Source organism: Filicampus tigris, chromosome 3 (assembly GCF_054856515.1).
Source record: "Filicampus tigris isolate MCC_2025a chromosome 3, RoL_Ftig_1.0, whole genome shotgun sequence".
Lineage (NCBI taxonomy): Eukaryota > Metazoa > Chordata > Actinopteri > Syngnathiformes > Syngnathidae > Filicampus > Filicampus tigris.
In genome coordinates, this window is record NC_141219.1 from 25,807,210 (window position 1) to 25,830,085 (window position 22,876).

The 22,876-nt window shown below is 39.1% G+C and overlaps 2 protein-coding genes across 3 annotated transcripts; both read right to left on the reverse strand.

Moving 5' to 3' along the window:
• Positions 1 to 2,288: 2,288 nt before the first annotated feature.
• sord (sorbitol dehydrogenase) lies at positions 2,289 to 13,967 on the reverse strand. The gene is made up of 10 exons (XM_086026750.1): positions 13,949 to 13,967; positions 13,333 to 13,502; positions 13,216 to 13,249; positions 10,062 to 10,226; positions 8,090 to 8,249; positions 7,872 to 7,990; positions 5,339 to 5,404; positions 5,090 to 5,268; positions 3,673 to 3,794; positions 2,289 to 3,566 (listed from the first exon to the last, which is right to left on the reverse strand). Exons 2-10 carry the CDS (start codon positions 13,384 to 13,386, stop codon positions 3,401 to 3,403), a joined length of 1,065 nt encoding a protein of 354 aa, XP_085882876.1. The 5' UTR covers positions 13,387 to 13,502; positions 13,949 to 13,967; the 3' UTR covers positions 2,289 to 3,400.
• A 3,388-nt stretch (positions 13,968 to 17,355) lies between these two features.
• Positions 17,356 to 22,157, reverse strand: terb2 (telomere repeat binding bouquet formation protein 2). Of its 2 annotated transcripts, none has more exons than XM_086026133.1 (7): positions 21,993 to 22,157; positions 21,540 to 21,621; positions 21,331 to 21,470; positions 17,919 to 17,974; positions 17,761 to 17,816; positions 17,605 to 17,689; positions 17,356 to 17,526 (listed from the first exon to the last, which is right to left on the reverse strand). In XM_086026133.1, the coding sequence occupies exons 1-6, from the start codon at positions 22,054 to 22,056 to the stop codon at positions 17,635 to 17,637; spliced, it is 453 nt and encodes a 150-aa protein (XP_085882259.1). In that variant the 5' UTR covers positions 22,057 to 22,157; the 3' UTR covers positions 17,356 to 17,526; positions 17,605 to 17,634. The 2 variants fall into 2 exon arrangements, with proteins under 2 accessions (XP_085882259.1, XP_085882258.1); XM_086026132.1 differs by having other exon boundaries at positions 17,605 to 17,693.
• Between the last annotated feature and the right edge of the window lie 719 nt (positions 22,158 to 22,876).

Genomic DNA, 22,876 nt, shown 5'->3' on the forward strand with positions numbered 1-22,876 from the left:
GCCGCCCTCCTCTCCCGCATGCAACAGTCAATAGCGCCCGTGCGTAAACTCGCGCTAATAAGTGGACCGAACCGAACCCAAGTGGACATAACCGAACATGCCATACCGAAATGTATTAATACACCCACGTGTACCATTACACCCTTAATAGGTATGAGAGTGAATGATTGTTTGCATGTGCCATGTGCAAAGGTGAGCATTCCGTCACTGACGGATGCCCATTTTACTGATGTTAGACGATAAATGGGAAACTTTAAAAAATAGGCAGACGGAAGTTGATTTTCGTCCGTCTTTGTAATCATCACTAACCTGGCTAAGTCCCGACGGACCTCAGTCCATCATTGACGGACACTCGTTTTGCCGAGGAGGAACGGAAACGCGAACCGCCTGTGTTGTTTTGAAGGCATGCTTCACGGAGTAGACTGCATTGACTGTATATGTACAGTATACAGGTGGGGGTATGCACGAAAGAGAGAATCATGAGTTGGGCTGGCTGTAGGGTAAGAACTAATTATGCTCTAGTGGTATTAAAGTAGCTTTGAATAAAGAGACAGTTTTGCAGAGAAGTTCTTGCAAGTTAAAGTTTACATTTTTATTTTTATTTTTATTTTTTTGAAAGAATAGGTTAGGAGGTTGTCAAACGGTATTTTGCAGCCATTTTTCAGAAGGTGGCAGTAATGCACCAAAGGTTGTTAACCAACCGCTTAAAGACAGGAGAAGACAAAGACAAATTCAAGGAAGAAAAAACGGATTTATTGTAATGGCTACTTTATTTCGGTTTTCACAAGGATTAGAAAGCATTTTAATCCACCAGGATTGTACATTTGGGAACAATGTGACATGGGATTCTGGTTAAGGTTTAACTTTTAAGAGTTAAAGTGGCAGCAGGGTCCCAGTTAACTGCTCAATAAATTGTCAAATTAGTGTCGGCTATGTGAAATGTCAAATGTTGTGAGTGTAAAGCTGTTGGAGCAGCAAGGCAACACATTATGATGTACATAGTGCACTCCATTTACTATTTTAATCAAATCGGTTCAGAAAATGGATGAAATGGATTTTTCATCTGTTGGACCTTTTTTTTCTTCCGGATTGACGGACCGGCGGACTTTTGACATTAACTGATGTAAGCACAGTTAAAATAGCACGATGGACTGACCGTCAGACAATTACAGATTGGTTCGGATTGGAAAAAAAGATGGATTGACGGAGGACGGACGGGTACGGAGTGCAACAGATTGAATTGCAAAATGTATGAAGTTTCGATGGCGTAGGACAATTTGGCATCTACGAAACTTCATACCGAAGGCTGATTTGACAGCCTGCTCTGCCAAAATGTCCGACCCTTTAACATGCAGGATGGTAGTTGGAACTGAAAAAAAAAAATCCATTAAGAAAATACTGTACTTACACAGAGGTGCAGGTAGTACATCCTGACAATTGTGTGTAGTACAGTAAACTGCGTGATGAATGTGGTCACTATGCTCAAAAGCTACGATGCTTAAAAGCATCAAAAGCATTTTTGATGCAATGAAAAAGTCAAGTAAGACTCAATAAAAACAACAATTGTAAGTACTCACCGTTTTTAATCAAATGCACGACAGGTAGGACAAAAAGTTATAAATCCCACGAAAACACTTCGGTGTTGTGCACATACGTGCGCAAGCGCACTGGGAATTGGTAGGACGTCTCAATAGGACGGAATTTCAGAACACCAGTCCAAGACACAGAACGATATTATCTTGTAATCTGACAGCGCGACCATCGTGCACGACAAAAAAATCGTGAAGTCTGAGAAGGACGTAGACAAAAAAAAACATTCACACTCATAACTAGCTAGGGGCAGTGTTCCATTAGCCTCCATTGCATGTCTTGGCAAAGTGGGAGGAAAGCGGGAGTACCCGGGGAAATCTCACGCAGGTAAGGAACATGCAAACTCCAATCGAACCCTACCCCTCTGGACTGTGACGCGGACGTGCTGACCAGACGTGCACCATGCCGCCTGTGAAATGTTCACTATAAATATATTTAGCTGCCTATTGAGAATATATGTGCCGTGAAGGCTTTATTGTTATTCATTCGATTGCTTTGAATTTATGGCCAACAAGTGTTTTCATGCTTATATTTACAGTTACTGTGACCATAACCTAGTTTGTTAGTGTAGGTTAGTGATAAACTATGGCGCAACGTAACAATACATCGTCATGTTGTGCTGTTTGTGTAGCCTGCGATTATTATTTTTTTCATGCAGTTTGCTTTCAACACACACTATAATCAATGCAGGGACAATATTTTCAATGGTGAAACCAATGAACTTTAATTTGATGACTGCAATCAAGTTCCCAAACAGTCAACAACATGTTTAAGCAGTGTTCCGCCACTTTTTCCAGTGTCAATCGCTCTGTATTGTACCATACGGTAAATTCATGATGGTTGTTTTTTAAGGCGGGGGCTGAACATCACGCACCCATGCCATTTCAAATTTGATGATCGAGTTCCCCCTTCTGGCAGTAACAAAGAAATGCAGGTGAAGCCGTATCATACGAGCAAGTGTCAGTAGTTTTAAAAGCGTAAACAGTCTACAATCAGGAGTAAAATAATGTATTATTTCTAATGTTGGCTATATCATAATATCACCCTTTAGCTATTACAATTTGATGAATTTGTCAAAGATACAGTCATATACGTTTACATGCCATCAATATTTGGGTTAAGGTGAAAATTCCGGACTGTGAAACAATTCCGAATTACTTGTTTACATGCGCGAGCACACAGAGATAATCCCGTATTCAATTGGAATCTATCTGGCCCTATCTAAACCTACTGATTTATATACAAATGGACTCACGCTGAAGGTGGGAAATCGGATTAATCCCAATCGCAGTAGACCATAACATTCAACAATCTCTTGCGAGCTAACGGGCTGAGAGAACAATCTTTATTTATTCAGAGCCCATTGCAGAGAAGTTTGCTTTAAAGTATACCGTATATCATTTTGACCTGGGTTTGGACAAGTTTATTTTTGGGCTCTAAACCCCACCCGCCACTCCAATCAACATTTTTTGACTGGTCCGACTTAGAAGAAAAAATGCAAGAAAACACACAAAATATAGCAAGGTAAAACTGCAATAGATGACATTATAGGCACAAATGAAAACTCCTGATAAGAGTAAAGCCGCAGTAGCGAGTCTGTATTCCGATATGCATTTATATGACCCAATATTCAGGTTAGAAAAGGAGTAAACCAGGGGTCTTTATAAAAACATGAATGTCAGCTTAATTGTTTTTTTTGTTGTTTTTTTTTGCGAGTGTTTACATAGTCTTGCACAACTGGAATATTGCAAACATTTGACTTTTGAAAGGGTTATTGATTGCATGTGAATGTAATCAGTTTTACTGCAGGTTAAGGATTCTGGTCGTTCGGGTCACACTTTAACATGACCTTTATCCCAAGACCCTGACGTGTGGTCTCAAACGCCTGGATCGCCTGCTCCAGGGTGAAGCGGTGAGTCACCAGAGGCTTCACATTCACTTTTCCTGATGCCAACATGGCGATGGCCATGGGCCAACTGTAAAAGATTAACACAGGCATTTTTGGGATTATTGTGTGATTCTTAGGGGGAATAAAGTAGATGAGAATGAACAGCCAACATCAGAGGAGAATGTTTTACATACGTGTTGCAGTAGCGGAAGACGCCTCTGATGTCAACTTCTCTGATGGCCGCGTTGAATAGAGGAATGGTCACCTGACTTGATCCAAGGCCCACCACCACCACTACACCTCCTGAGCGGGTCGCCTGGTAGTGCACAGCAGCAGTGACTTACTTGATCAAAAAGCAGTGTTCTGAATATGTAAATATCTTTTAAGTGCATTGCACAATAAAAAACACTCCAGACAAAATTGAATCTGTAGTGTGCATGCCCATCCATCACGAGGGAAAACGTGTAAATTTTGTCTATTTCTGAAAATGTGTCTGTAAGCAAGCATGCAGTTCACATGTACATTTACATGATATCCGCCTTCACAGCGAGTTTCTACACCCATGATTTGGCATCTGGCTTCCATGATCTGTCACTGTCAAGCGACGGCCGGCATGTTTCCAGACTACACAGAAGCACTATCATGTTGTGTACGTGGTTGAATTAACTGGTGGTGATATGGCACAAGCGCTATTTATATGCAGTCTGGAGGGATTTCTGGAGGGAGTCTTCCATAATACCACAAAAAAAAAAAAAAAAAAGACCTGCATTTTCATCACTATATAATACAATGAACCCCAAATAATTGTGGTTCACCATTGCCAAATTGACCTTTTTGGATTTTCTGAAAAACTCACCCGTTTGCTGCGTTTGTGCTCAGGCAAAAGCAATAAAAGTACTTTGGCACCAACGGCTGGCAACTTGGCGCCAAGGAATTATGTTGAAGTAAAATGAGGAGATTCATTTAGACAAAAGTGTGTTTTGCCGAAATCTTGTGGCATCTGTAGGCAATTATTCACAACTTTTTGCGATTCATCGCAGGGCTTAGTCACTTCACTTGCCACCATGAATGGGGGTTCACTGTACAGAAAGGCATTAAGGGGATGGCCCATCTTTCACTCGAAAACACTATGTATTTTTTTTTAATCAGGAAAATGGTGCTAGCTTGCATTTTAAATTTTATGAGACCTCGCTCAAAGCTAGCGCGGCAGCATTAGCTTTGCCTTCTGTGAACCATCCTCACCCCTTCCGCTCCGCTCCACTCTCAATACAGTAATGAATCGTCAAATCGCAGCCTTGGCGATTACAAAGTGGGATTTTATCAGATCGCGATTGTATCATAAATGCAATTAATCGTTCAGCCCTAGTGTCATCAGAACGTGACAAAGCAAGTCAGGAAAACAGTATTCCTGTTTCCTTCAATGACATGGACAAGCTGAGATGGAGAAAAAGCAGTCCCCGCCCACAAATAATGAGTGTCATTAAGATGTGCTAAATGTAATCATAACACATTAAATCACAACAGAGTTTTTCAGGGGGGTGAATTTAGGCACTGTATCTTCCTCTGAGCCCACTGCATGGATGTCAATAGTGTGCGGACCAGTGTACGTACATAGATGGCAGTTTGGATGCTGCTCTCAACACCACTACATTCAATAGCGATGTGAGGCTGAGCTCCCAGTAAGTCCTCCACCCTCTTGGCCAACTGCTGAGGTCCGTCCCCTCGCTTCACAGTCAGCTGGAAGTCTGCACCCAACTCCTTAGCCAAGGCCAAACGCTCAGGGAACAGATCTGAACGTGACGGTAAGGTGAGTAAGTACCCTAGAAAGGATATGTTGTGTTTTGAAGGATGTCATGTTACCCGTGATGACAACTTGAGAAGCTCCCATTGCCTTGGCCACAAGCAGACAGACTAAACCAATTGGCCCTGTCAAACAAAAATGAACAGAAGTACCAACAACCTCATGAAACACAACCAAAATGGATAATAAATCTTTTCATCTTAAGCAGATGTTTGAATACTAAATGAATGAAATACGAGAGAAAGGCTAACATGGCACAAATTGTAGAGTTTCGATTTCAATCAAAGTTACCCATAATGTGGCTCAAAAGTAAAACAAAAGCTGGAGTTGAATCTATTTTATTAGTGTGAGATCCGAGCAAAATCTCGTGAGACATCTTTTTTGTTTTCCTGTGATGCTAGCCACAGAAAAGTGCAAAGGGTCGAATGAAACAATTACAAGGGCATCTCAATAAATTTTAATATTGTGGAAAACTTAATTCAAAAAGTGAAACTCTTTTATTATATAGATTGAAGAATGGACTACTTCAATATCTCATTTAAAAATAAAATTATAGTCTCCAGCGAAAGCAAAATTCACCATTTCAAATTTGAATTACTGGTAATAAAAAAACAATCAAAATGTTTAAAATGTTAAAAAATTACATAGAAATGTTCCTTCTTTAAAGTAATTTGCCAATTTTTTAATAAATCTGCTTTTTACTTTTTGAATTACACTACTGAAATAAATCAACTTTTCGATGATATTCTAATTCCTTACCCCTTTAAAAGTGCCAAAGTAGCAAAATTGCACCGAGCAGCATTTATAGAATGCCTTTTTTTCCAACCATTTTTAAGATACTTACTACCTTTTGAAATAGTGATATCAAAACGGAATATTTTATTCAAAAACTTAGATACCTAAAGGGTTAACTCATTCAATCCCAAAGACATATATATATATATATGTGTTTCACAGTCCAGCCATTCAATCCCAGGAATTTATTTATATTTTTTTCAATTTCTTTTCCAAATGTTAGGGTAAAAGGTCTGAAAATATCTGGTACCGAATGGGTTTAAAGAATTGAAAATGTTTCACATTGTTTGGACATTTATCAGTACATAAGCAGTACCTAGGGGTTATAAATAAATAAATAATATAGAATAACTGATTTATAGCACCTTTCATATACAACACAACTCTGTATGCTTCACATAATGAAATTAAAACCAGCAACAGTGTTAAATAGATGTAAGAGCAAAATAAAGAAATAAAAAAATAGCTTACTAAAATTACGAAAAGTGCGTACAGCGCAATTACAAAATGATTGAAAAAATGATTTTAAAAACATTTCTTAAAGACCTTAATCATAGGAATGAGAGAAGAGCAAAGTTTTTAACCTGGATTTAAAAGCATTCACACTTCATTGGTATGTTTTGAATCTTTATTCATTCTTATTATTCACTCTCAGAATGAAGAACACCAGCAAATTGGGGGACCGTATAATACACAGAGAAAGAAAAAAAAAACTTTTTAAGGGTGAGTTTGAGCGGGTGGGTGCATTATACACAGGTGCATGTTATTCACGGCATATAATTTGCTCCGAGGAGATAGTATCTCTCTGCAAAGACCTCCTCATTGCATCCACATTACGCATTTGTCAGGTATTATCAAAGGGTGAGTAGCGTTGTTTTGTTTGCGTTTTATTATACAGTGGTTAACATCTCTTCATACTTGTCATGGTATGTTCTTGTTGTGGTCATGTTTTGTTTTTGTTGTTCCCGGTTGCTCCAGTAGGGGCAGTAGGTGGATCCTCTGCAGCGCACCTGTTTGTAATTTTAATCAATGGACTATTTAAGGACTGCCTTATTCCTCTGCTTGCTCGTGACCATAGCACCAAGTATTGGATTTTATAGATGTCCGCTCATGTTTTCGCCATGTATTTTGCTCCTTTTGTTGCCTCAAGTTTTTCGCCATAGCAAGTATTGTATCTTGTGTTATTAAAGCTACCCTCGGTTAAACATTTTGGAATTGGTGTGATCTTGTCCTTTTACGACAAGAAATTTTCGTTATTTCTTTCCTTGCCTTTTGCAAGCGTTTTTGGTTGTTCTCCTTTTCCTGGTTTCGTCATACCAGCGCCTTTAGTTGCACTTTGTCGGTCTTGCCTATTTTTGTCTAAAAAACCCTTTTTGCTCAAAACACCATCTGAGTCGACGCTTTTGGAGTCTGCTTTGGTTTCCGGGTCCTCCCGGAACCCTGACAATACTTGCATTACAGTTCATACGAAAGGTCTTAAAATGCTATATTGCTTGTCAGGTTAAATGTTTGAATCGTTGAGACGATTTGAGCCTGGTGGTGTGACCTGTGACCATGTTGGGGACCACCGGTATTGAAATGGACGGAAAAATGTTTGAAAATTAGAACTGACTGACTTTGACTTTAAGAGTTGCACCGTGGATGTTTCTCCTGTTAAATATTAGTGTACTGCTACAGCTGTTAATGTTCAGCAGTTATGTCCATGTTGAGACTCAGCCACTAACAAAACAGATTCCTTACTTGTAGAGGCATGATTCACTCACATTTCTCACTCCCAAATCATTTTTTCTAAAATACCTGCACCACAGATGAGCACGGTGCTGCCTAGGGTCACATCGGCCCTGTTGCAGGCGTGGATGCCCACTGACAGAGGTTCAATCAGAGCCCCCTCCTCAAATGTCACATTGTCGGGCAACCTGGAGAGAGAAACAAACTTCACTTTCAAAGTGAAGAGGAAGTGTGAAATGATTGATTAAGAGGACACTGTTAGGTCATTCTTGGTGCGAATGAGTTACTTGTAACAGAAGTTGGCACTGTGTGTGTAGTATCTGCACAAGTTGCCATCATCGGGCGGCGTGGCACAGAAGAAGATAGTCGGAGATAAATTGTAGCGCCCGTTTTTGAAAAACTCGTCCATCTCTCGGGGAACACCCGGCTCAATGGCCACTCTGTCTCCTAATAGTTAAAAAAAAGACACATGTACAATATGATGGTTCATGTTGTTCAGAGTTGCAACATTTTTAAACACTTGTTTTTTTTCCCCCCATACCTTGGATTAAGGGCTTCTAATGATTTTTAAATCTTTCGTTTCTTTTAGTAATTTTAGAAACATTTTCTTTTTATTTCTTTACCTTTTAAAATGTTTTCTTGTGAATGTGTTCAAATGTCAATGCACATTCTAGTCATTTTTGTAATCTACTCCGCTTTGCTTCTTAATTTTAACTGCTGTGCTTGTAAATGCTTTACGTGCTGTGTCTTTGCTTGCGTGAAGCACATTGAGTGGCCTTGTTTATGAAATGTGCCGTATAAATAAAGTTGCATTGCCTTGTTTTTGGTGGTTTTTTTTTAGCAGTTTGGACCAAACACGAGGGGGCCATTTTCCCCAAAGTAGTATGATTGTGATGGAGCGCCGTTGAGCTCCATCACTTCTTGGCTGATGCGCTTTAGTTGGCTGGGCGGTGCAGCTAACAGGAGCATGCAGCAGCCGGTTGTTCCTGTGGAACCGCGTTGCATGCAGAGGTCTGGCGGTCATACACGTATATTTAAAAAAAACCTGTTTCTCTGCTTCCCCAGGCTTTTTGTTTACCCTCATTGCTGGTGTCGGGGGGTGCACACGCGACACTTATGTGGCGCGCTTCACGAGGTCACCTGACCAGGGACTCAACCATAATAGTTTGGTAATTATTTCATGATTTTTTTTGTTTTTGTTTTGTGAATAAAGTAACTGTGAAGAAAAGATTAATTGTATATGATACAGATAACATGGATTTATTTGAGTCATTAGCAACTTTTGACTAATTGATGTATGACTACCCTACTGTTTATGGTTTGCCCGGAAGGAGGGGCTAGGGGTATTCAAAGGGACCCAAATTCATTTGTAGAGAGGGCTGAGCCTGAGTGACATCGATGGTGACTGACTGCTACAGAAAGTTAAGTTGAACTTGTCAAACTTTTCAAATCGTTTTTCCTTGGAATTCCATTGTAAATATTTTTTTGGGGTTTATTTTATTTTTATTATTTTGTCACTTGAGCCTTCACTGTAAATATCTTTGTCACGTGTCGGTGCAAAATTTGGGGGTGGAAAAACCCTCAGCTGAAGTTTTTCGACTGCGCCATCATTTTATTGAAGTTTCCAGAACGAACCCGTGACAATGATCATATCCTGTCTGAGCACGCCTTCATCAGCCACAAAGATCATTCATCATGAGGCGAGTTTGTGCAGATTTTTGGTAAGCTCATTGTTGTATATGTTGTATCACTCATGACTTTGAAAAAGAGCTTGGTAGGCTTTTGCTTTTGAGAAGTTAAAAGGCGGTGGCGTCGTATGGCCGCGGTTGTTACCGCAGTTGATCACCTGCCTGCACGGTGGCAAGTTCGTACGATTTTAATTAATAATTATCAATTTCTGAGGATTTTAAGTTTGCGATTGAACATCATTTTGGGGTGATGATGCAATGGTATGCCGCCTGTATCCAAGTTGAACAAAGCGGTGTTTGGAAACTCAAGTAAAATGCAGTTTTTCTGTTTGTTTTTCCTGAAAAGTTGTCATTTTGGAGGTGGGGGGGATTCCGCTCGACAGTAAAGATATGTAAAATATGAGAAAATACAGCCACTTTATAGTATATTACATTCCTTTGTCCGCACCCGCTACTGTAAATATTTTCCATACTTTTCTACATTGGGAAACTTGTCAAATCAAATTCTGTAGTTTACATTTTTTGTGATTATTGCTATTTCCCAAAAGGTGAGGAATTTCGGCTCACTCACCAACTTGAAGGTGTTGGACTGCAGAGCCGACCTTGATCACCCGTCCCGCTGCTTCGTGCCCCAACACCATTGGCTTGGTCAACACAAAGTCCCCAATGCTGCCGTGCTGCCAGTAGTGGACGTCTGAACCGCAGATGCCAACTGAGTGCATCTGGAGCAAAACCTCTGAAGGCAAGAGATGACAGAACAACCTCGAGTTGAATAGGGAACACCTGGAACTGAATGTGCCAAAGCTGAGGAAAACTTTAAACCATCTTCTTGTGTGACAGAATATCAGGCAACAACTTGGCAGCATTTATCTGACACAAGAAAATGATAATCATATGCAATTCCACTAAAAGTGGAAGGACTCCAGCATTGCTTGTTATCACTGTGTTTTGCTGTTTTTACATTTTCCTGTGGTTAACTTGTTAACTGGTTTTTACAGTTAATAACATAAAAAGGAATCCTGATATTTAGTGTGTGTCGTTTTGTTACTTTTTTTTTTCTCTCATTTTTATATCAACAGTCAGGACCATAGCATAGAACTAAGCAGCTGCTTAGGGCTGATGAGAACAGAGTAACATACAAAAAAATACTGAAATGTATGGACAATGATTTATTTTGAAGCTTCTTTTACTAATGATTTTCCACACAGTTACATGGTTTTAAGACCTAATTATTCAATTTCATATGTGTTTTTTTTAAACAATTTTCAAGGATTCGAGGATTTATGTTGTCATTCCAACACAAATTTCCCCATGGTATTTTGGTACTTTGGCGCAGGCACTTCTGTGTAGTCCGATCCTCTAGTGGACTCCCATTACACTGACGAGGAATAATAAATACTGGAACCTAAGACCTAGATATATAAGACGTTTGTTCTCTCTCTCTAAAATAACATTGCCTTATTTTGCAATAATTATTTTTCCGGACCGAGGGAATGTAAAGACGGAAGCGCTTTAAAAGGACGAGGACGGACGGGGTCGTACGATGATCATTTTTATGAATGTAACCTGTAGGACACTAGGACCCAGTGGCCACCACATGTTGCCGACAGAAGGCAGCCTACCCTTATTAAATCCCGTGACATTTCTCTAACTCACGTTTGTTCTCGCCATGTGTGCAGCCAGTTGAGATCAGAGGAGGTCTGAATGTCCCAATGAAGAAGGTATGAATCAAATAATATTGTTTTTATTATAACTGGCATATATGATTTTTTTCATGACAATAAACTGTCATTATTCTGTTTAAATACATGGTGAATGGTTGTTGCCCCAAACCCAAATTGACCACCTGTAGCCAAGTGTACCACACCACCAGACCAGGGTTGAGTGAAATAGCCTGCACCAGCAGAGAACCCTTTCAACGGGTTGGGTTGACCATTGAGGTGAGAACATTTAATCTATTGTGAATGGTGTTTTATTTCCGAATGATTTAGCCAGCATGTAGGCTTAACCATTCCTTTGTGTTGCAGGCTGTATTGGTGCGGCACACCACTATACAGCCACAGTTTTTCCTCCTACTAATCTGTGTCAACCTAATAAGCATACGTAGACTCCCTTGTAACTCTGTGCATTAGTTCACGTACCACTGGAAGTACTAGCGCCAATTTACAGTCTTTTTATCAGTGTGATTCATCTCCGAAGGTTGTTGTGCGTTTGTTATGCAATACTTTTAGAGCAACATGTTTGCAGTGTATTTCTTTATTTATTAGATGTGCAAAGTGTGGTTTGTTGGTGCTGTGTGCCCACATGCTGTATTTTGATACTATTATTATAGTGGTTTCCTGTCCTACTGCATAGTTGTTCCCTTCCATGTAGTTTTTTTAAACAATTTTAACTGTGTAAAATAAATGTCTGGTTTACACTAGCCTCTGTGATCCTTTTTTATTTCTAATCAAAGTGGGGATAAGTTTAAAGGACATTCAGTTTTGGGGTTCAACCCCAGTTGTATTTTATCAGCTTTTTATCAATATACCAAACCATTAAGGTTTCATGAATAAGGACGGAAAGATGAGGACGGAAGGGTACTCGGGTCACGGACTGAGGGCGGAGGACTGACCGGCGAAAAAGGGTAAAGTGCGCATTAGGGCTGCTCGATTAGCGATTTTTAACTGAAACCGAATTTTTCGGATAAAACGATGTTAAAAACTTTCAAATCGGCACGTTCGATTTTTTTTTCATTTTTGGTGTATCTAAGCCACCGTAGTTTAATCTGCATTTCCGCTTCCTCCCACTACTACAACAACACCAACGCTTCCGGTGATTCTGCTATTTGCTCAGGCAAGTGAGCGTTTGGTTGATAAATCGGGCAAATATAGATCTGTAGTGTAGTATGTGCCCCGCATGTACAATACAACTCGTGTGCAAGTAACTCAAGGTCTGAAAGGCATCACTTTTTTTCTCCTCTCCAAAGGACCTCTGGTCATGCATGACTATGCATTTGTACTTAAGCTTGACAGTGCATTGTATTATTGAGTGACAGTTTTAAAGTAATCATTGATTTATGTTTAAGTAAGACCAAGGAGAAAGGTGAAAGGCTAGCCACTAGCTGGTTGGCAAAATGATTTGCTGACAGACTGTTCGGTTTACAGAATTGACTGTCTACCTTCTCTCATGTTGATTTCGTTTCAGATGGTATATGCACTTTCTTCTTTCATTATAGGTTTAATTAAGAACAGATCTGAAATCTATTGTGTAAGTAAAATGTTGCTAATCCCAATGGATTGTTCTGTGTGTATTAAAATAAATTGACTGGCATTTTGAGTTCAAAGAAAGAAAAATTAAGATTAAATAAAACACATTCAAAATACTTCATTTTTCATTATTTTCTATTTTACAAAGAAATCGTAATCGTAAAATCGGGGTTGAGAGAAAATAATCTGGATTTTCTTGTTAGGCACAACCGAACAGCTCTAGTACGCATCTATGATATTTTTGATACTACATACTAAACATACTAACATTACACTACATGCTAAAACGCAATATTCATCCGAATGCCTCGTGGAGGCACAAAGAACGTATTTTTGTGCAGAAATTGGGGGGAGATTGACTTCCACTTTAGTAGATTCATGTCAAAGTCATGCAAACGTTTACATAGCTGTAGTTGATGTTTGAAAGTTTACTACGACAGTGACATGTTAAAAGACACATGCTGTGGGTTTTCCTACCATTAGGACCCGGTTCTGGGACAGGGCGCTTCTCCTGAGGAACAGGCAATCAATCACAAACCGGTCATGAGTACACCTTGCAATGACTTGCCACATGAAAATATTGTGAGACAGTACCAGTCTGAGATCTCCCTGGGAGTGCAGAACCACGGACAAATTGTCCTGCTCCATGACAGAACCCTCGGTGGTGTGTCACGCACGTGCAGAGCAAAGACACGAACCAAAGTTCGACAGACAAGCGAAAGGTGGAGTTTTTCTGAGTGTCAAAGTACATCATCGCCTTCTTTCTGGGGGTTGGTACCACAACAAATACTTGATTGGTTAAACATGAGCGGCGCAGACCACTGTGAAGGGGTGGACACGCATCTTTAGTTATATAATAGTGTCTGCACAGAAACATTTTCTTACATCTACTATTGCTATCCATTCTCACATATTGTAAGGGAATGATAATACATATTATTCATTTGTTACCACTTTTTCCCTCGATGTTGTTTAATACACTGTAAGTAAGTCCTTTACCACTTTAATATGCAGTCATGTCGACTCGCTCTGTTAAACATGGCGCACCATGCCAAAGCTTTTGTAGAAAGGAGACGGACGTATGAAAGTATGAACATAGTTTAAAATAATCGAGCACAACCACACATTATAAATTCTAAAAGAATCAAGAAGAGAATTGTCTTGAATGTATACATTAATACTTATGACAGCTGGAAAAACGATCATGTACCATAAATGCTCTGCCGTTGAAACGTTACGCTTGTGCCTTGTCGAAGATCATTGGCTCAAAGTGGAACATGTGACCAAAACCAACCTGAGAAAAATGTAATTAAACATCTCTGCCGAGTTCTTTCGTTTACCCCTTTTTTCTTCTCGTCGGGTTTATTTATACATTGGAATGCGCCTAAATTGTACGTTAGAAATAGCATTTCAAGGATTCAAATAATTTTATTGTCATACCAAACACATTTCCACATTGCATTACAGTATATGGCACGTAATGTATGGGGATCCATTTTATGGGGTTCCATTTGTATGGGGTTCCATTTGTGCCAAAAATATGTTGTGTCTATGGTGTTATGTGTGATACGTGTCTTTGTTATACGTCCATGATACGTGTTATGTGTTGATGATACTGTATGTGTTGATGATTAGTGTTTGTTAGACGTTCATGTTAAGTGTTTGTTAGACGTCCATGTTTAATGTTTGTTAGACGTCCATGATACGTGTCTATATGTAATGTGTCGATGATATGTTAGACGTCAATGAGAACTTATTTTTTAAATTACACGGTAGACAGCGCAATCTGTCTGCACCCTCACTGCGCAATACATTAACAACAATGAACCTCCATTTTTTTTTCTAAATGTGCAATATTTGATGAAATGAATCTTGTTTTTTTTCATTAATGTAAGCAGTACTCAAGTTTAGCAAACGTCATACTTTAGGCTATTGTTAGGCTCATTTTATTCCTTTTTTTCATCCCTATTCTATTTTCATTCGTAGTGTACTTTATACCTTACTGTGATGACCAACGTCAACACCAATTTTCTTACTGGTATTATTTCTGATTCAAAAAGTAATACCAATAACGACAAGTCAGAGTAATCCAATTTTTTTAAATATAATACAGTATTTTTGTACAATAATAAAGAGGCATAATTGGCATACACTGTAAACACTGGGAAAATTGGGGGTGGTGGGCTTCAATTGTCCCCAGTGTCCATTGCAATGATGCTCTTCAAGAAAAATCTTAATTTTGGCAAAAAGCACAGGTTGTGGCTTGTCACATTGGGGAGTCTCCACTGAGCTTAGTTTACTTGGCACCTACATTTAAAGATGCAATTTTGTTTCAGGAACAAGCAAGCAACAATCTCATACACAGTGAGAAATCTTCTAAAATACTGCACGATTTTATTTCCACCAACAGTCAGATGCAATATTTCTCCATGAGTTCCTTGGGTTCCTCCTCCGAAGGGTCAACTGAAGTATCCTGGCCCAAGCGATGGCGCTTCACACCAAAGTCAGGAGGTCACACTTGCACCATGTGGCGATCAAACAAAATGTTTACAGCTGTGTTTCTGACAAAAATAATTACGGTACACATTTCTAAATATTTAAGCAAATACTTAAGTCTCTCATAACATGTCTTTGTGGTGAACCAGACAACATAGATGAGTAGTTTCCGCCATACAAATTCATGTACATCAATAAAAGGTGCTGGTACTTTCAATTAACAATAAACAAACAATGGACAACTGTTTAAAAAAAAGTTTGTTTCATTTCACTTGTGTGATTACTTTACTCAATTTCAGAAACACCATCAGTTAACAGTGAAAATTTGAAAAAATTATGAAACGAAATTTTAATTCTGTTTGACATAACAGCGGACGACTGGTTAGCACGTCCACCTCAAAGTGCAGAGGTCATGGGCCTTCCTGTGTGGAATTTGCATGTTCTCCCCGTGCCTGCGTGGATTTTCTCCGGGTACTGCGGTTTCCTCCGACATTCCAAAAACATGCATTGTAGGTTATTTGGACTCTCTAAATTGCCCCTAGGTGTGATTGTGAGTGTGGATGTTTGTCTTTGTGTGCCCTGCGATTGGCTGGCAACCAATTCAGGGTGTCCCCCGCCTACTGCCCGAAGACAGCTGGGATAGGCTCCAGCACGCCCCGCGACCCTTGTGAGGAGAAGCGGTATAGATAATGGATGGATGGATAGTTCTGGGTGTACCCTGCCTGCTGTCCAAAAACAGCTGGAATAGGCTCCAGCACGCCCCCGACCCTTGTGAGGATAAGCGGATTGAATAATGGATGGATGGATTTGTCATAACAAGAACTATACAACATTAAAGTAACATTTCATTAATTTATATTGTAGTTAAGACATCTTAAATAGTCCCAAACTGTAATCATGGCATTCTATTCTTGATGGAGTAAAACCTGACATGTGATCACAAGTGCAGGGAACAGCAGTGGCTATCACCAAGACTGCTCAGAGCCTGCAAAAAGAAAAGTGAAAACAATATGACGAAATCTGAACATGCACACGATTGCAAGAGATTGTTGTCCACCAGGAGGCACAATTGACTTTGAAAATAACCCCAAAGGTCATGTGATATGTTGTCTTCGAATATGATCACTTGTAACCCTTAGATTTATTGGAAAAGCGGATTCATGCTGATGAGCTGATCATTTGAATCAGGTGTGTTGTAGTAGGGAGAAATCCAAAACAGGCAGGATATGGCTCTCAAGGTCTATCTATCTATCTATCTATCTATCTATCTATCTATCTATCTATCTATCTATCTATCGCAAAGACAGACTTTTACGGAGTTTTACTTGAAAAAATTGCTCGACGGCTCATTGAAGAAATCCAAAATAATTTGCACATTTTGCAAAGCCAAATTCACATGCCCTATTAGTCTTTGGTGCATCTTTCAACTGTTTGTATTTTACAGGAAAATAATCATATTCAAGGATCAAAGAAAGGTATTAGAACAGTCTTTGAATCGAAATATACTTTTAATTTGTTTCCATATTAATTCCAAGATTTTACTCCAAAAAATATTGGTGCCAAGCTTTGTAAAAAAAAATTGTAGTTGAAAAATGCGATTAATCGGATCAATTAATTAATTAGTTAAAATTTTGTAATCATATATATATATATATATATATATATATATATATATATATATATATATATATATACACATAAAACATGATGATGCTGGTGCTGAGGTCGCTCGCCACCACACACCCTGGACCCAGTTCCCCAGTGATGGATTCAGCCCAAGAATGTTCATCTTTTACACCAGGTCCTTGGTGGCACTGAAGGCGGAGGAGAAATCCAGGAACAGCAGGTGGACGTAGGAATTACTGCTTTCCAGGTTGAAATATTTTTGAACAATTTTACTCCACGCATCCATTTTCCATACCGCTTATCCTCACTAGGGTTGTAAGCATGCTGGAGCCTATCCCAGATGTCTGGTCACCAGCTAAAGTATTTATTTTATTATATGTATCAAGTGACACTGAGCGGAGGGACCATGTTTCCCTCTAGCATGTCTTTCAATTCTCACTATAACATCAAAAACATTGAGAACCCGAATATGCACAATCAATCATACGCTGACGCTTTAACATAAACAAACAGTATTTAATTTCCAGTGAACGACATACAAATGGTCATTGTTCTCTCTATGATTTTGGCATGCAGACATGGGTGTTACACTTGGAGCAACAACTTGGAAGGTGGTACCACATTCTCACCAACACAGTTTTGCAGGCTGTACACACGGACATCCCCCTAAGCGAACAAAGTGATACAACAAATCAGCCCAATACTGACCTCAGCAGTCCAAATAAAGATCTGTAAATGTTCCACCTGTAACAGTGTCACTGACTGGAACATCCTTTAAATCGCAACATGTGCACGATTCAGTCTCTGATGTGCTTGTACTGAATGAGTCCTTCCTGGTAGAATAGGAAGATTACTGCATTGTGGTCTTATTCTAATCTTTGCAATCAAATCTTAACAAACCCGTCACTGCTGCACTCTGCTTCCTTGGAATTGTTGGCAGCCTGGTCAGCAAAACTCTTCAGGAGAGTCAAAGAGGCAGAAACCAGGCAAATTGTGAGGTGATTTTTTTTTTTAACAGATTAGCTCAGTACATCATCACCATGCGTGATCAATCATACCTGAACAGGTGGTTGGTCATGCTCCCAAATAAGCCTTCCAATCACATTTCTCACCGCTTAAGACACAAAGAACACAATCACCAGAGGTGTCAAAATTATTCACGTCCATTACTCAAGTAGAAGTATAGACATTGGGATTTAAAAAGAATTTAGTAGAAGTTGAAGTATAAACTCCAGCTTTTTATTCAAATAAAAGTATAATAGTAGTTTTAAAACTACTTAAAGCACAAAAGAAATGCATTGAAGCGGAAGTCAAGTCAAATATTTTCTTTTCATTATGTCCTATGAGCCCTGCTCGTCTAAACACGGTTTTCTCATTAATCTTGCGTTCATGAAATAATCAATCAGATGAATCCATCCCACCCCAAAATTTGTGACTTGACTTGAAGGACAAAAGCTTGGGCCGCATCAGAGGGGCATATTGTGTACTACCCCAATTTCTCCTCAAAACAGTTTTATAAAGGCCATAATGATTATATTAATAGTGTTATATTAAAATGTTACGTTAAAGGCTACCTGTTTCAGGTGCATATATGCCCATTAAAAATTATCACTGTAGGCCTACAAGGCAAATACTTTAAAGTGCCATGTGTACTTGTAAGAATAATTCGGAAATAGTTATCACACATTTGCTGATTATGCTAAATGAACATTTGTTTGAGTTCTTTAGTTTACAATATATGTATGTAGTGTAAACTAAATATAAGAATGATGTGATATTTGCTTGCAATTAAGAAATTGCTTCTGCTTTCATATCTATTTTTATTATAATCATCCGAGGAAAAAGTGAAAAGAAAAAGCAAGAAGGAAAAGTAAGTTGTTGATATGACTGAATGTTTTTGCAGTGTAATGCTTTGACACATGTACACCGTGATCTCTTTCCCACGTACACACACATAGAAAAACAAGTTCACTATCTCCAACAGCTTGCATAAACAACCCCGCCCCTTAGGTTGGAAAGACCCATGTAACCAGCGAATCCGAAAACTATTAAAAAGAGAGGGAATGGAGGGATGAGTTGAGAACGTATGAGAGAAGCGTTCTCCTCAAAAGGACAACACCAAGCAGAAATTGTGCTTTCTCTCATATCATCAATCATAGCTGACCTGTTTTCTGAATCTGAGCCGTGATTGGTCGTTGTAAGCAGTTGTGATGTCATTTTCAGTCGACAGAAAACAAAATGGCCGCCCCCGGAGATGGCTAAAAACGAGTGCATTTTTGTGCACTCCAACTATTGGGCCTGCTGGGAACATATTCTTGAAAAAAATGTTTGGGTTGACTTCCGCTTTAACATTTTCATTTTTATCCTAAAATTGGCTTACCTTAACCAGAATGCCGTGGTGCATTTTAGCCAAAGGTACAATCCTGGTGTAATGCACTTTTAAACCCCTGTCGTTGTTGTTGTACAAAGCGAAAGTGTCATTTCTGCTGCTGATGTTGTTGCTGCCGCTTCTTCTTCCCTGCCTCCGTCGTTGTCATCTTCTTCTTCTCTGTTTCCTTTTCTTTCAAAACGAAGAAGCAGCACGGTCGCCGAAAGTAATGATGGCTTAACTTTCTCTTTGCACAATAACAATCAACATGCTCCTTTGGATAAAATGCAACACGGGCTTCTAGTTAAGGTAAGCTGTTTTAAGACAAAGCTAAGACAAAACTAACACACAATTTGACATTTTGTCGATGTTTCGTTTTCCTTGTCGTGCTTGCCGTTTATCCGGCTTGACTCTGACTAACTGAACGGCACATTTGAATAACATGAGTTTCCGAACAGAACGTTCAAAAGCGCTGTTCGTTTGTTAGCGTGGGTGAGACTAGCGAGAGGCTGCGATGATGCGCAGCCAATCAACTCACAGGATAAAACCACTCATGTTCTCATTTGTTGATCTCACACCGTGAACCAATCACACGCCTTTTATGAGTGCCCGCGAGTATGTACAAAGCCTCAGAGTCAACTTGCCTCTTTGAAACGTGTCTTTCTGCAATTTGGCTGTCGATATGGCTGTATTTTTCATTTTTATTTTTTGATGAATACTTTTTGAAAACCCGCGAGGCACTGAGGCCGTGAAACTCGAATCGCGAAGTGGTGATGGATGACTGTATACGTTGATACTTCTCATCCAACCACAATCAAAATCACTCGAGCTATCAATACAAAATGAAATAGTAATGAGGCTTTTTTATTAGTGTAAAGGGTAGAAAGTACAAATATTTGTGAGCAAATGTAAGGAGTAGAAGTACAAATTAAGATGAATAATAACGACTTCACTATATAGATACCCAAAATTTCTACTCGTATTCACTCTGTTCATAGCTTGACTGTGCAAATGTTCACACTACACAACTCAAATGAGAAGCTTAGTGTAGTAGTTTAGTGTACAATTTCAAGTTTTGTGGATAGTAGAGGTGTGAGTTCAATCCTCAGGTTAGACCCACTAAGTTGTTCTAATTTTCACTGTTTATTTTATTCAACGGTGAGGTGTTTGTGTTCCAAGGAAAGTGAGTACAACAAGAACATCTCACTGGGAAGATAAAAAAAAATACTGTATCCCAATAAAGTATACGGGTACTTAGTTACCATGTGGAAGGATGGGAAACATTTACTCACACTGAATAAATATCGTATTAGGCCTAAACACTTCATGTGGGGAAAGTATTTTGTCATAAATATTTTGTAATTCGTCATTCTAAGAGTCAAAACAGACGCGAAAATCATCTATGCGTCAATGCACCACACATTGCATGTACTTACAGCTGCTTGTAATTATACCCATAGCCAGTAGGTGGTGGCATGTGCACATGACGCATCAAGAAATGAACCATTGCTCGAACGAATGGCTGAAATGGTTTGAGGCCTCTTGGCCCTTCATTTTTCAAAAAGTGGGCTGCAACTTATTAAACAGATAGGAAAAGGCGATATAGTTCCAGTTGAGAATGACTGCCACACAAGAATAGGTACTAGTGCCTACAGCTGACACTGAGCTATATCACAATTATGCCCTTCCAAATACCGTACTAACACTCAGTTATGACTGACTGTTCAGAGGATTATCAATTTATCAATATCAGCTTGCTAAAATATTGGACATCAGTTATTTGCTTTCCAGAAACCCCCCCAAAAATGAACCTAAAACGTAATATTTTATAGTTCTTAATTATTTCATTTAAGGGGTAGAATTGCATCTGCTCAAAGGGACTTGGTGATTTTAATAGAGGTGGCCATCTCCATAAGGGAAGAAAAATAAACCAAAGAACGATTTAGGTCTCTTTTTTTTTTTTAAGGTAAGGTCACAATTGTGCACTATGACTGACAGAGATGACTTGTTATTTGCAGTGGTTTTGATATGGTTTGGTTGCTTACTATTTCTATATCTAGCGACCTCAAGGGGCATAAAGAAACATCTATTCGGGTGCTTACCATCCTGCGCTGGGACTGGAGGCAGCACATAGTGACCGATGCTTACTGACTTGGTACTATGTCGCTTTTCACATGCACTCAGGAACAAGCTGTGAAAAACCGTCACCTTGTCCCAGATGTACTCCAGGCTTTGAAAAACCCTGAAAAAGAACACCACCTTTTGCATACGACCGACCATGGTGGAATGTTGAAGCAAAGATGTCACAAACCTGAGTGTGTCGGGATGTTTAGCATCATCACTGAAAAGATAATCTGCTGTTGTCCAACCCGTAACTATCCCATTCTCGATAACTACAAGGTAACCAAATGACATTAACGTGCATGTTGATAGAAAATGTTGAAAATGAAAATTTAGCGATAGCACTTAAACCGAGGCTTTTACATGTTTTATCTTTTGTGCAACAATCAATGAACAAAATGTTTCTGTTTATGAAGTGGTGACAAATTACATTAAGATCAAGTAGTACAGTACTAAATGGTACGAACCCAAATATTTACTTGGATTATTGCATGTTTGTATCCAATTAAAATGTTTAATAAGTACTAGTACAGTTTTTGTTCGAGTGGGCGAGTATTTACATGGATAATCAACACGATCTTAAGCTAGCTCGCTAGCTAAACAATACTGTTTTTTTTGTATACACTCTTAACGTTTTACTTACGCCAAAAATCCAGAAATGACTGTGAAACACTGCTTGAAAACCAGGCCTTCTTATTTGCAAACATAATCGACGGCTTGAGTTAAATTTACGTGCTTCACAAACGGTTTTTAATGTCTTAATTCTGCGTTACATTTGTGTTGTCCTTCAAAACTGCCGTAGCTACTGATACACTGTGTACTGGTTCTTCTCCCCCACCCGCCCTTTTTACACAAAGAACAAACAGAAATTATGAACTGTGTTACTATTTCTGCTTCCACTTGTATGATTGAAGGTCATGTAAAAAATTATTTTATTGATATGCAGACATTTTTGTCTTTGTTTTGAATTCTGTAATTTCAAGATTTCTACAACTTCAACCTTTCTGTTATAGCTTTCCATTTTTAGTTCAAATGTATTTTTTATTACCATTTCCATTTGCATATATGATTTGCACATTTTTTGTTTTATGTTCATTCATAAATAAAGACCACAACGGTCGAAGAGTCAATGTCTGCAGCACTAGATTTAACCGCGAGATGGCAGCATTTGATAAGGCACAGATTAAGTTCATAAAAAACACCGTCCTTGTTTATGGCTCGTAACAGGCTATTCAACTACTGTAATGGGTCTGAGGTAAAATCAGGCAACGACTAAGCATCACTTATGAATTAGTGTTCCCCTTTCTTACCCCCTCAAGAGCCCTATATGAAGCCACTCTCCATTCTCTCTGATATCAAAACAGTGAAACGTTCAGCTTTTTTTTTTGATGACGGTTCATGTTCTGCTAGAGGTTGCAGCTGCCATGAATGAAAACATGTAAGTACATTTAACGCAATCTGTTATGTCTTCAAATCTCAAACAACATATGGGTGGCTGCGTGGGACAGACCACCCCACGTACTCCAC